The sequence below is a fragment of the Polypterus senegalus genome, chromosome 3 (genome assembly GCF_016835505.1).
Source record: "Polypterus senegalus isolate Bchr_013 chromosome 3, ASM1683550v1, whole genome shotgun sequence".
Classification (NCBI taxonomy): Eukaryota; Metazoa; Chordata; class Cladistia; order Polypteriformes; family Polypteridae; genus Polypterus; species Polypterus senegalus.
In genome coordinates, this window is record NC_053156.1 from 45,618,789 (window position 1) to 45,632,770 (window position 13,982).

Here is a 13,982-nt window from a genome sequence, read left to right on the forward strand (position 1 = left end):
AGATCTTATATTCCTTTCCTACTTTTTAAATAAAAAGAATCGTAGCCTTCAACAAATCCAAAACGTTTACCTTTTCGGCAATCGTTAACATCTTCCGTTTGCGCTTGGGCACGGCCCCTGAAGCAGTAGCAGATCGTTTTGGAGCCATAATGAAGGACTTGACTATGCACAAAGATAAACACAAAAGAGCACAACTCTTTACACAGCGAAACACGTTGATGATGAATGAGTGTGACGAGACTTCCTGGTTAAAACTGCATTCAGCGCGCAGGAAGTTAACTGCGTGCTCTGATTGGTTAGCATCTCAGTCATCCGCCAATAGCGTCCCTTATATGAAATCAACTGGGCAAACCAATGAGGAAGCATGTACAGGAAGTAAAAAGACACATTGTCCACAGAACCCGCGAAAAATCCGCGTTATATATTTAATAATGCTTTAATATAAAATCCGTGATAGAGTGAAGCCTCGAAAGTCGAAGCGCGATATAGCGAGGGATTACTGTATTGCCATCTTTAATCATATCCAAGAGTTTCACCTTCTCCTGGATAGTAAGCATCTTCCTCCGCCGCTTAGTTTTATTGTCAGAAGGCTTAGAAAAAGCAGCACGTTTAGCAGCCATCGTAGGGCTTAGATAAAAGTTCTCAGAAAGCGCATGCATAGTGATGTAAACATGTATGAGAAAAAAACCGCGATAGAGTGAAGCCGCGAAAGTCGAAGCGTGATATAGCGAGGGATCACTGTATATGTATATATGTTTATGTGTGTGTGTGTGCGTGTGCGTGTGCGTATATATATATATATATATATATATATATATATATATATATATATATATATATATATATATATATATATATATATATATATATATATATGACAGCAACACTCATAACAGTGACAATCATGTTACGCTATTTTCAGAATGTTTCCTTTTCTTTTTCATTACTTCTTTAACACAATAGTTCTCCGCTGCGAAGCACGGGTATTTTGCTAGTTAATAATATATTGAAAAATTATTATAAAAGTAAAATTGAATAAATTGCAGCTGCATGAATAAAAGGTAAAGTACCACTTCCGTTTAGCAGAAGTTGCCCAAAAGTTGATAAAAATCTATATTTCTTGTACCTAATATTTGGATGCAAAATTTGGTTGACCTAAGTGAAAGCGTACTCAAGTTATTGTGTTTACATACATACATACATACACACACAGACAGCCACACAGACATAATTCCAAAAACGGCATTTTCTGAATCAGGGAGGTCTAAAAAAATCGAGATTCATCAAAATCTTGAAATTGAATTTTTGGAGGATTCCAATACTTTCTTATATACGAAGTATACGGAAAGTCAGGGAAGTCTAAAACATTGAGATTCATCAAAATCTTGACATGGAATGTTTTAGTGCACATGAGCACTCCTTTGATTCCTTTTTACTTTCTCATATTTGTATAGATTTTGATGAATCTCGATGTTTTAGACTTCCCTGATTTTCCCTATACTTCGTATATATATGAGAAAGTAAAAAGGGATCAAAGGAGTACTCCTGTACACTGAAACATTCCAATTACCTTTTTCTAGTATTTGAGGATTACAGGAAATTATTTCTTGCTTCAAAACCATGTCAACAAGGATGCCATAAAATGTTAAAGATTCCTACACAAAATTCTAAGCCTGTGTCAGGAAGATAATATTTTTTATAACACTGAAAGTGTAGTCTAGCTTTTATTACATGCTTCAAAATGCCCACATTACCAGTGTTTCCCTCATTTGCCAGCTTATGTTTGTGGCAATGAATCAGAGAAAAATCACTGAGGAAAACCGTCAACTATCGTTTCACAACAATGGCCCTGCTCTCACTGAACCACTGATAGAGATTGCTCTAAGAAACTAAGAATTTATAGAGATACCAAACACACCATATTCTCTAGACCTGTCCACCCAACCTGATTATTACATGCTTGCTATTCCGAATGGTTATGTTTGAGGGGCATGTTATGTCAGTAAAGAACATTGAGTCAATTTTAGGAGATTGGCTACATAAACTGCATAAGGTATCTTGTTCTGATAGACAACATGTTTTATCTGAGAGTAGCATAGGGAGGATTTGTGAATATTAGAACATTATTATTGTTCACAGGAATTACCTTGGAAAAATAAAACTTTTTTGGTTTTACCTCTGTTTCTCTTAATAGGCCATACTCAAAACGTTTTGATCACCACTTATATATATAAATTGAAATTGTAACAAGGGTCTGTAGAATTTTGATATCCATCATATTCATTAAGAACATTTTTTCATAGAAAAATTTCCACTGTAAAATCTTACTCTGATGAATAGCAGGTATGGTCTGAGTAGCAGAGACTCTTTCAGAATCACAGGGTCCAGCTTCCTCAAGATCATCTGAAGAGTGGCCTAAAAGCTGAATATAAACAAATGTGTTACAGTAGAAAAATGCAAGCAACTATGACCAAATAAAACAGTATTATTTTTCAAACATGTTTGGTTAGTTTAATATGGTGCACAATCCGTGTTTACTGGGCTCACAGATATATGAATACAAGTTATCAGAAAATACAGTTAAACATACTAGATGTAGACCGAACACCAGATAATAATGTCTCCAAGAAATTGAAAAATCCTTATTTGAGTCAGAAAGCAAGTTCAAAGAAGTTGTTATTATTCAAGGGTAAGTAAAACGTAGATGTAACCAAAGCTATAATGAACCACTTTGTCAATATACAATATTAAAAACTTCACTGAAACTGGATTTTTAAGCTGCTAGTTTAAAAGACGAACCAACAAAATGTTTTTTTACAGTCGTAGAGTCTACCAAAACATCCCCTGAAAGCAACTTCTCCCTACCATCCAAGAACAGTTAGGTGGTGAATCAAGCCTTTTCCAGAATGATGGAGCAAAAGGCATAACTAAGTGGCTCAGGGAACAAAACATCTAAATTTTGGTTCCATAGCCAGGAAACACCCCAGACCATAATCCCATTGAGAACTTGTGGTCAATTCCCCACAAATTCTGACAAACTACAAGAATTGATTATGCAAGAATGGGCTGCCATCAGTCAGGATTTGGCCCAGAAGTCAACTAGCATCATGCTAGGGTGAATTGCAGAGGTTTTGAAAAAGGCCAAAATTGCAAATATTGACACTTTGCATAAACTTAATATAATTGTCAATAAAAGCTTTTGAAATTTCTGAAATGATTGTAATTATACTTCAGAATACAATAGAAACATCTGACAAAAAGATCTTAAGACACCAAAGCAGCAAACTTTTTGAAAAGCAATACTTGTGTCATTCTCAAAACGTTTGGCCATGGCTGTATAACAATTTGCCAGAGCTAAATGCAAACATAGGTAAGATGACTTCAGAAAATGAAAGATGTTACTGAAATTAGGGAAGGGGGTCATGTGCTAATGGAGACTCATATCATTTGGACAGGTTACATTTATGCAAGGGATTTATTTGATAATGTAATTTAATAAGTATACAAGGGATTTATTTTATAGCATAATTTAAGGTGGACACAATATCAGAGATATGTACTTACTGTCAAGCTGGTTTAAAATTATTTTCCCAGAACAGTTTGAGTTAGGCTTTGCCAACATGATGATATCATTGTGGCCCTATTTCCAGCCTTAACCCATAATATTGTTTTTGTTCTGTGACAATGACCAGCAAATGTTTACTTGTGCATGCTCAAGAAAAAAAAGAAACTCCACATCAACATGAATACACTAACTAGAAACTAGCAATCCCTAGCCAGCAAGTTGAAGATGGCTGATTTGGTTGAAAAGAAGAAAAACTGTGCACTTATTTGGCATTTTTTAGTTTTAAGCCATGTGAGAAAGGGGAGCCAGCAAATTTAAATAAACACGGTCTTCCTCTAAGGTGTACATGGTGGATAACTTGGCTGATGGATTGCATGCTGTGACTGATGAAAAGAAAATTGAAGAGAATTACATAGTCTGCGGTATTATGGATAATGCAGTAAATGTAACTGCAGGTGAAAGTCAGCTGGCCTGGCCTTGGCTTCAGTGTTTTGGTCAGAATTTTAACATCCTTGTGAAAAACTCTCTAAATGCTGCAAACGTTAAATGTACAGACTGCAATCTTACTGTGAGTAATAACATCACTTTTTTTCAAATAGCTAGAAAAACAAAAACCTTCAAAACGTTCAAGTTGAATTTGGCCTTCTGGAGAATTCATTCTTGATAATTGTAATATATTGTAACAAAGAAGCAAGAACATCATGAGGCGGATCGATTTTAAAGGGCGTTAGGTAGTAAATCAATGTGTTGTTTAGTTTTGGTGGTGTAATGATGACAAGCTTGTAGCATTGAAAGTTAAGGTGTTCTGGAGCAGACATCAACTAGTAGGTGTGTTATAGCCGGTAACAGGTGGGCACCTGCACTCGCATGGCAAGATAAGAGCGTGTTCGAATCTGTACTACTCTAAAGCATGTTGCTGTGTTGACAGATGTTTTATGAGGAGAGGACTTAACAGTTTCTTCGTTAGGTCTTAGTAGGCTTGTGCCAATAAGCAATATCAATGGCAGTCAATGACTGATTATTTATATTGTAAGTGGACATTTCTTTGCTGTGGATTTGAACCAAGTGTTTAAACCAGTAAATACACTATACAGTTGCATACCAATTATATATGGATAGACTGTAAACACAATGCATTAACTTACACTAGAAGGTTTCAATAATGCTTTAACAGAAAACAAAAATCCAAATAGGTTTTTACTCGCAAAATACACCATCTCTGCTGTAGGGTTCATTCAACATGGTAGGTACGTCTACAGAGTGGTAGGCACTCTGGGAGTAGACAGCAGCATTACTATTTCCCTCGATCTTTGTATGACTCCCTTTTCATGCTGTTATGTATAATGATGATACTAGTATCGTTTATTCCAGTTAATAGGATACTGTATACTGTATGTAATTGCCTTGCTGCACTGTTGGTCTAGAGTTAATGTAGTATTACCTATACAATATCTACACAACAAAAGCAGGCTGTGCTGCTCTATTTTCTCAATGCTTCTTTGTATTACTGCTTATAAAGTTTTGACTTTTTATAAAAACTGGACTCATTTGGTCTTTACTTTAAAAGGACAAAGTAAACTGGAAGGACAATCTATACACAATTCTTGTTAGCAGGGTGACACTCCTTGAATTAATAATAATAAACTTTATTTATATAGCACCTTTCCCATGCCCAAGGTGCTTCACATGGGGTCAGAAAGAAAAGCAGAATAAATGTAGCATCGGATATAAATATTTTTTTACATAGAACCACAGTAAAATAATCTGAATAAGAAAGGGAGGAATCAAAAATGACACCAAAATCCCCTGCATTAGAAGAAGGTCTGATGAGATAATCGTCAAGAGTGACTGAAAAGTAGCTCATTTTCTTAAGCTGTAGTGAAAATCTGCAGGAGTTCCATTGCATTTCAGTGTTATGTTCCACCTAGGTTTTAATTTTATTGATGCAAGATGTGAGCTGAGATAGCTTTAATGAAGTTTCACTTTTAACATTGAAATAGAGTTGAGTATCATCTGCAGAAAAATGATAGTCCAAACCAATGCTACAAAGAATATGGCCAAGAGGAAGCATGTAGATACAGATGAACAGAGGGCCGAGGAAAGAGCCCTGAGGAAGTCCTTGTGTGACTGACACTGAGCTGGATCTGCTGTTACCAAGACTAAAAACTCTTCCCTATCAGCCAGATAGGAATTAAACCACTGGAGGGAAGTGCCAAAGATACCAAAAATGTTATCTATACTGGACAGTAAAATAGAATGTTTGACAGTGTCAAATGCTGCACTGATATGCAACAGAATTAATATGTTGCTTTGTCTAAAGTCTGCTGACAATATGCCAATCATTTGTTGCCTGAAGCAGAGCAGTTTCACAGCTGTGCTGCAATCCAAGTTGTACCACGAATGAAGAACTGAGATGTAATAGTCAATAAGACAATTTAGTGTAGATGGAACAGGGGAAGACAGAAATGGATCCAGCAAGGATAGAGGGACAGTTATTTGTTTCTGACAGAAATTGTACATTTAAATGTAAGAGAATGAAGAGGTAATGAGAAAGTGAAAAGTAATGCTTTATGGTCAGAGAGACCCAAATCACTGCTATAAGTGTTGCCGACAGATAAGCCAGATATGCAGATCAGGTCTAACATATACCACCAGAGTGGGTAGGAAAATTGGCATGTTGCACCAAATTAAAACAGTCCAGCAAAGACAGGAATTTCTCAGTTTACATGAGGAATGTCAATATAGATGTTGCAATCCCCAAGAAGAATGAATGCCTGGGAAGGGGAAGTTAAGTGGATCAATAATTAAAATCAGTTAAGAAAATTTTTGGGGGAACAATAGAGAAAAACAATTAAGATAAGACCAGATTTTGTTATTACTTTAATACTAGAATTTCCAAAGCCTATGAAAAAACTCGTATTCCCTGCCCACTTCTCCGTCAGCATCTTTTGTGTTGCAAATGTGTCAATCAGCACAAGCAGCAAGCAGCCTACTATCCCAACGCAGAAAGGGCAAAAAGCAGTCCTAGCTCAAGTCGTTTAGCTGCGTGTGAGTTGCCTGAAGGTTTATAGGGTTAATAATTTATTGTTATTAGGAATACATGCATTTCATGTATGTTCCGTGTCTACAACGATCTACGTAAACACATCATTAAAACAGAAATATGTTTTAGTAATAATTGACAAAATGTAGACACGAAGTGTATAATGTGTGAAGCCATGTCTGCAATGATCTAAGTAAATGAAGGATGACAGGAACTACGAACACATAGCTAAAACAGAAACTTTTTCCATGTTATAGTGCTAATGACAAAAGTTTGACACGTGTATAATGTGTGAAGATTAAAGGTCAAATATCAAATAAACACTTTCACAAAAGGTATAAGCATAACAAAACAAGTGTGCTTTTATTAAAGAATATAACTGCAGAAAAAGAACTTGTGTTAGGGTACAATATTGATACAACATTAATACAACAGCTTGGGTAGTGCAGCGGTAAGAACTGCTGACTCGTAATCAAAATGTTCCCGGTTTGATCCTGGGTGCCTCCGTTTTGAGCAGTAAGTTGCTTTCATTCTTACAATTATAGAATAATATAGAATAAATATATTCTATATAATATTATTTCATATTTGGACTTTAGTTTTCACACATTATACACTTCATGTCTACATTTTGTCAGTTATTACTAAAATATGAAAAAAAGAGGTGCGAAGGAGTTTAAGGTTGGCTGGGATTACAAATTTTTTTTGTAGGCTTTGGTAATTCTACTGTTAAGAGCCAGATACATGAAAGACAATGGATTCTTTTAATGTTTAACTCGGATCTAACAATTACTGCAACCACCCTGTTTTGTCTTAAGCTCACTGCAAGCCACTGTGAAATAAACGTATCCTAAATGTGTTGTCTCCATAAGAGACTAAATTAATTTGGTTTTTGCAAAGTTTCTGTTAAACACAGCATATCACGTTGCTATTAAGAGATCTTGTGTTAAACAATGCAATATTAGCTAATGCAGATTTACTGTGCACAGATCCATAACCAGAGCTAATTTTAGCATCCTGCAAATTTGGCATGCTAACACTATGTCCAAAACCATGAATTGGACGGTGTATATCTGAACAAATGCTGCCGGTGAACTTTCTAATCGCAGTGGTGGTGGTGGCGGCAACCTGACCCACAATGTAAATATTTCTGAGCCTTTTCTTTAGCCTTTGCCACCTCTCTCTTCACCTTGCGCCTTATCTCGTTGTACTCGTCTACTTTCTGCATCTCTTTGACTATCCCACTTCTTCTTTACCATCCTCTTCCTCTGTATACTCTCCTGTATTTCCTCATTCCACCACCAGGTTTCCTTTTCCTCCTTCCTCTTTCCAGATGTAACGCCAAGCACCCTTCTTGCTGTCACTGATACTACATCTGCTGTAGTTTCCCAGCTGTCTGGTAATTCTTCACTGCCCCCCAGTGCCTGTCTCACCTCCTCCCTAAACTAAACCTTGCAGTCTTCCTTTTTCAACTTCCACCATTTGATCCTTGGCTCTGCCCTCACTCTCTTCCTCTTCTTTATCTCCAACGTCATCCTACAGATCACCATCAAATCAAGGAAAAATACAACGGATTCCATAGTGTTTGGATGGAATTTTTTTTTTTTAAGAAAACAATGAATGAAAACCCCCATTTAAAAAAAAATACATGGTGGGTACATGTGGACAAGGCTTTAAGCAGTGCAGCACAGTGGAAAGGTTGAGATGGGTGGGGTGAAGCAATTGAGCAGTGATAGAAACACAATGAAAAAAAACAAAAATCCAGTAAAAGCAAGAAGACAGATGCCACTGCAGGACTGATCCATTGGAAAAGCAGGAGATATTACAAGATGCACATGAAGATAATTACAAGAATTCAGATGTTTCAACATATAATTATATACAGTTCATATAATCATGGGTATTAAAGGTGTGATCATCTTAGCGCTGGAACCCCAGTATATCCATTTTAATTAACAATACAGAACATTTCCAGTTCCCAGATCCCCACAGTGCAAAGAAAAATGTTCACAAGGGGTAGATGTAAAAATGAAGAAGTGCTATTATAAAATCAATCAAATAAACAGAGTCCAAATAGTGTAGTATATCAAAAATATTCAAAAAAATAAATAATCCGATAAAACGGTGTTTGTGGAGGTTAGAACAAGCTCAATAAATAAATCCATAAAAATGAGGTTAAAACAAGCAGGAAACTGTCCTTTTAAAAACCTTCAAGACCTGGTGCATCTGTTTTATCTTGGCATTCCCCAAAGAAGGGGGAGACGGCCAAACAACAGTCTTAGCTAACCATCTCCTACAGGGTCCCTGTTGTTCCATGGCTTCCAATCTGAACCTCATCGTGTAGGCCAGGGTCCCAACTGCCATTGGTGGCCCCCCAATGGAACCCCAATTGATGGCCTTCCCAACTCCTGCTATCTTCCTGGACTTACCAGGAAATGCGATCCAGGTCACTCCAGTTCCCTGGTCGTCCTGCTGGAGTTGCCTTCTCTTCTACAGCCCCAAAGTGTCAGCTGCCTGCTTCCCCCAAGGGGCTCTCCTCACAGCTGCCTGCATCTTCTCTCTCACTTACTCTTGCACCAGCTCTCTCTTTTACTTAACCTCTGTCCTCTCTTTCTCGTTCGTTTTTGCTCTCTGTTCTTTCATTCCCTCCCTTCTGCATGCAGGCTCTCCCTTATATGCCTTCATGGGTGCAGCGCCACAATTGTGAACTGCGGAAAGTTAATGGAGCAATCGAGACAGACCCCACCCACATGTGCAGGTGTGCTCCCCAACAACCTCCCACAGCAGCGTGAGCCTGCACACTCAAAGAGACTGAGCTGGATATTTAATTATTTATTTATTTAAAACAAACCCTGTGCTGCTTAGCCGCAGACCAACTATTCCATAGAATAACCTTAACAATAACCCTTAAAAAAAATTAAAAAAAAAGTTTTTCAACCTACTTTTAGAATCAAAGCTGTGGAACGGTTGACAACCTTTACATTCAACTTGGCTTACCATTTGAATGTAGTGCTGAAGCTCTTTGTTCTTCTCAATTGGCTCCAAGAGAGGGTGCTTGCCGCTCGATTCTCTGCTACTGTTGCAAGAAGGGGTCACACTTGTTTCATCTGTATTATCAGATAGGGGGTGTTCTGCTAGATCTATACACATAAAATTTGTAGAAACAAGTTTAAAAACTGGAAGAAACACAATGCTGATCTAAAACCTTTTCATTTTATTAAACCTAAACAAGATGGATTCAAACAAAAAACATGCGATTCACCACTTAAACAAGAAACTAATGTTATAGAACTAATGCTTTGTGTCCTGAAGCCAATAATCTTAATCAGGTAAACCAAAAAAAAAAAAAGTTTACTGATAATAACTTTTACTTGAGGGTGCAGAAAATGCTCCTTAGCAGCTTAAATTTCATTAATACTGCCACAAAAAATATGATGCCCCAAATTTAAACCATGATTTTAAGTATACTCATTGAGGTGAAACAGAAATCGTTTTTTAAGCATTTCTGCATTCTCTACAGCAAGTATGTGATCACTCAGTTGCAGTATACTACGCACACATGTATCTAGTCTAACCTTTGCTAAACCTTTGTTACAGATTCAAATCAAATGTATGTTTTTATTCTATAATAGTAACAATAAAAGCAGCTCACTACTCAAAACAGTAAATCTAGGAAGGGCCCAGAATCGAACTTCAACCTCTTGATTATGAGTCAGCAGTTCTTACCGCTGCACCACCCAAGTGGTCATGTCAGCATTGTACCCTAACCCGATTTCTTTTTCTTCGGTTGTTTTGTTATACTTGTACCTTTTCTGAAAGTGTTTATTTCATATTTGGACTTCAGTCTTCACACATTATACACTTCATGTCAAAATGTTGTCATTAGCACTATAACATGGGAAAAAGTTTGTTTTAGCTATGTATTCACATTTCCTGTGATCTTACATTTACCCAGATTGTTGTAGATACGGAACACACATGAAATGCATGTGTTCCAATTGACAGTGTATTATTAACCCTATACAACTCCAGGCACCTCACACCCAGATAAATAGACTTAAGCAGGGAGAACTTTTTGTCTGACTTGAGCTGTGGTGGTGGGGGGATGGGATAGAAGGCTGCTTGTGCTGATCGACACATTTGAAAAACAAAAGATGTTAATGGAGAGGTGCAAAAAATTTTAAGGTGGCCTGGGATTAAGACTTTTTTCATAGGCTTTATAGAGTCTAGTGTTAAACATTTAAACTGAAGCACACATTAGTATTTCAAACATCTGAAACAACTATTCTTGTTTATTATTATGTACTTCTACCTCATGAAGTAAACATTACATTTCATATTAATACTCTGAAGTAGGATGGCTTATGGCAATTCAAGCTTTATTTAAAAAAAAAAAAAACTTCTACTGCAACTTTATTTTATTTCATTTTTGTAACTTCACTTTCTTGCAGTGACATCCATTAAACCATCGGGGTTAATTTAATGTACTTGTTCATAACAAGAAAGAAAAAAAAACAAAACAAAAACACTGACTTATTTCTACAGTATTTTACTACATTGGCAATTTAGCTCACTTTGCTTCATGTTCACAAACTGTCTAGTACCACTGTATATGTAAAAACCACACTCGTGTTTTAACACGTGTCTGTTACAAATTGTGCACGGTTTGGGCTAAATTTGATTAGCCTTTCTATGTGGGTAAACATCACTCCAGTGCCTAGGTTCAAAATTGTGAATAGATTTACAGAGAAGTAAAGCAAAATGAAACCTTTTTTATTGGTTAACTAAAAAGATTACAATGTGAAAGCTTTCGTGGCAACTTTGGCCCCTTCTTGCCTTGAAATCTTGCATATTGTAATCTTTTTAGTTAGCCAATAAAAAAGGTGTCATTTTGCTTGACTTCTCAGTTCATCCATAATGGGTAACACGGTGCAAGACCCTAGTACTAAAAACTGAAAACTGTACTTATGGTGATATTCTTGATTGCTCTTTAATATCAACATTTTACATCATCTGTGATGTTAATATTTATGTATGATATGTCTACTGTATTTTGATTTCTTTTTAATGGCAATGCAGAAGTACCATCAAATGAACAAATGTTGTGACCTTGTCTCATCTGTGATATAGAAACAGACATATCAAGTTATCAATAAAATATAGGCAACCCTCAGAGAAGGAGTTTGCTTAATTGGATGCCATGCTGGGAGATTTCCTCCCTATACTTCACGATGCAAGTCAACAATCAACATTGAACATAAAAAAAAAAAAAAGCCCTGAAATTTGTACCTATATTTTTCCACAAAATTCAAACTAAGCTTTTTAATTGGTACGTTGAAACGGTTTTTAATGAAGGGTAAATTTCACCATGTGCAATATAATGTGTTGTTCTTTCAATCCCTTATTATGTGTACAGAAAAGAACTGTCATGAACTACAAAGTTCCTAAGCACCAACTCACATAAACCAAACCAGAAAGAATCACACGTGGAAGGATTTGTCAACCTTCAGCTTATAAAACAAAAACAAAGAATCTTTATAAAAGATTTATTTTCAGAAACACTCTTAAAACAAGGAAGTTCCACATATCACAAAAGGCCCAGAAGGAGTTGACTTAAACAACAAAAAGGCAATCTATGGCAAAAAATTCCCAAAAAAAACAAATCCAGAAGGCAAAATAAAAAAAAAAAAAGAGCATAGAAGTAAAAAAAAAAATCCGATAATTCCTTAAGGGCACAATAATAATCACGAGAGGAAACTTGCCAACTCAGGCACATTCTATGTGAACTGCGAGGACCTGTGGGTTTTGTCAGCCTATACAGGGTTAGGGGCAACCCTTGACAGAGATGGATAAGTTGTCCCACCTCTTGGTGAACCACCCACAAAACACAACGAACACAATACAACAAGCAAAGACACATAGAAATTAAATACATAAATCTAAAACAAAAATGTAATTAAATAGCAAAAGTAACATTATTATCATAGATAAAAGAATCAAAAATGGACAGAAAGACATTAAATGGGAATCTAAACACCAGCCAAGGGAAGAAATGTAGCGGAACTATAACAAGCACATTCTAAAGGGGAACCGGGCTGGCACAGCCAAGTTTAAAAAAGGTCATATTTTAATACATTAAAGGCCTGGATCTTGGTTTTTATCCAGGACACTCGCAAACCTGAACACTCAGACTCCTTACTCAGTCTCTTGAGAGCTCCAATCACAGTCCCCATTGACTCCACAAAGATCACAGTATTGTTGTCAAGTCATGATCAGTGAATCTTTCTTCACCAACAGATGCCCCACAGCTGCTGGACCCCATGAACCTCCCCAACACCAAGTCCATGCAAGCACTGAACAAGGTAGGAGCCAAGAACTGACCCCTGAAAAATCCCAAAATCAAATGGGAAAAATGCAGAGGTTCTGCCTCCACCTGCACAGCACTCACAGTACCAGTGTACAGGCTGGCCATGATATCCATCAACTTCAGGGTATTCTGTGAAGTTTCAGGATGTCCCACAGGGCAGCTCGATCAACAATTTTTCGTAAAGTGTTCGACTCAGTTGATCGAGCTCTCATGTGTATTCCAATACTGTGCTACATTAAATTTATATTATATCATAATAATGTACATTAAAATAACACATTATTCACCTACCTGTTCTGGTACTTTCATCCAATTGTGGCTGGAGAGCAACAAAGCTCTGATGACTTAATAAGCTGTGATTGAAAAACTGACTGAGGTCTGCTAGAGCAAGGTTTGAAGGCAACAGAGTGTGAAAAGTGGAATTAACAGGAGCAAAGTTTTCTGGAGGAGTAGAGGTAACCTGTTTTGCCTGCTTTTCCACCTCTAGTTTACTGTTCCAGATATCGGGCTGTGAATGTAATATCTGAGCTCTTTGGAAAGCATCACTTAACGGTGGCTCCAAATAGTCTTGAGGTATGGTTAGAGAAGATTTCTGAGTACTCAGCTGCATGGCAGGTTGCAAAGGTACTGCTTGAGAAAACAAATGCTGACTTCTCTGGGGCTTGTCCGAAGTCTGGTACTCATTTTTAATCCCTGCCAATCCTGATTCAAAATAAACAGGAAATAAATATAAAAAGACCAAAACAGAGTATTTATACTGCAAAAATAAGTAAAAGTTAATTTTTTAAATAAATTAAATTTAAACTTGTATTTAATTCTTAAAATAACCAAATTATCTTTTTGCTTGTAACAGGTCATTCTATGAAATTATCCTTTTTCAAGGTCACCCACATCAACAACAGGAGTATTAAAAATATAAAAAGAATATAAAGCATATAAATGATCAGTTTATTGTTAAATATATAGTCAATATGGTCACACAGTAGTTAGCAATTTTTACCCATCTG

At 36.6% G+C, this 13,982-nt stretch overlaps 1 protein-coding gene across 2 annotated transcripts in view; it reads right to left on the reverse strand.

Annotated features, from left to right (window-relative positions):
- cntrob (centrobin, centrosomal BRCA2 interacting protein) overlaps positions 1–13,982 on the reverse strand; it is a 101,060-nt gene that overhangs the window by 16,662 nt on the left and 70,416 nt on the right. For both annotated transcript variants that reach the window (XM_039747096.1, XM_039747097.1), the window contains exons 15-17: positions 13,267–13,677; positions 9,606–9,748; positions 2,329–2,422 (exon numbers count right to left, since the gene is read on the reverse strand). In XM_039747096.1, coding sequence (XP_039603030.1) covers positions 2,329–2,422; positions 9,606–9,748; positions 13,267–13,677 — 648 coding nt within the window. The remainder of the gene's footprint in view (positions 1–2,328; positions 2,423–9,605; positions 9,749–13,266; positions 13,678–13,982) is intronic.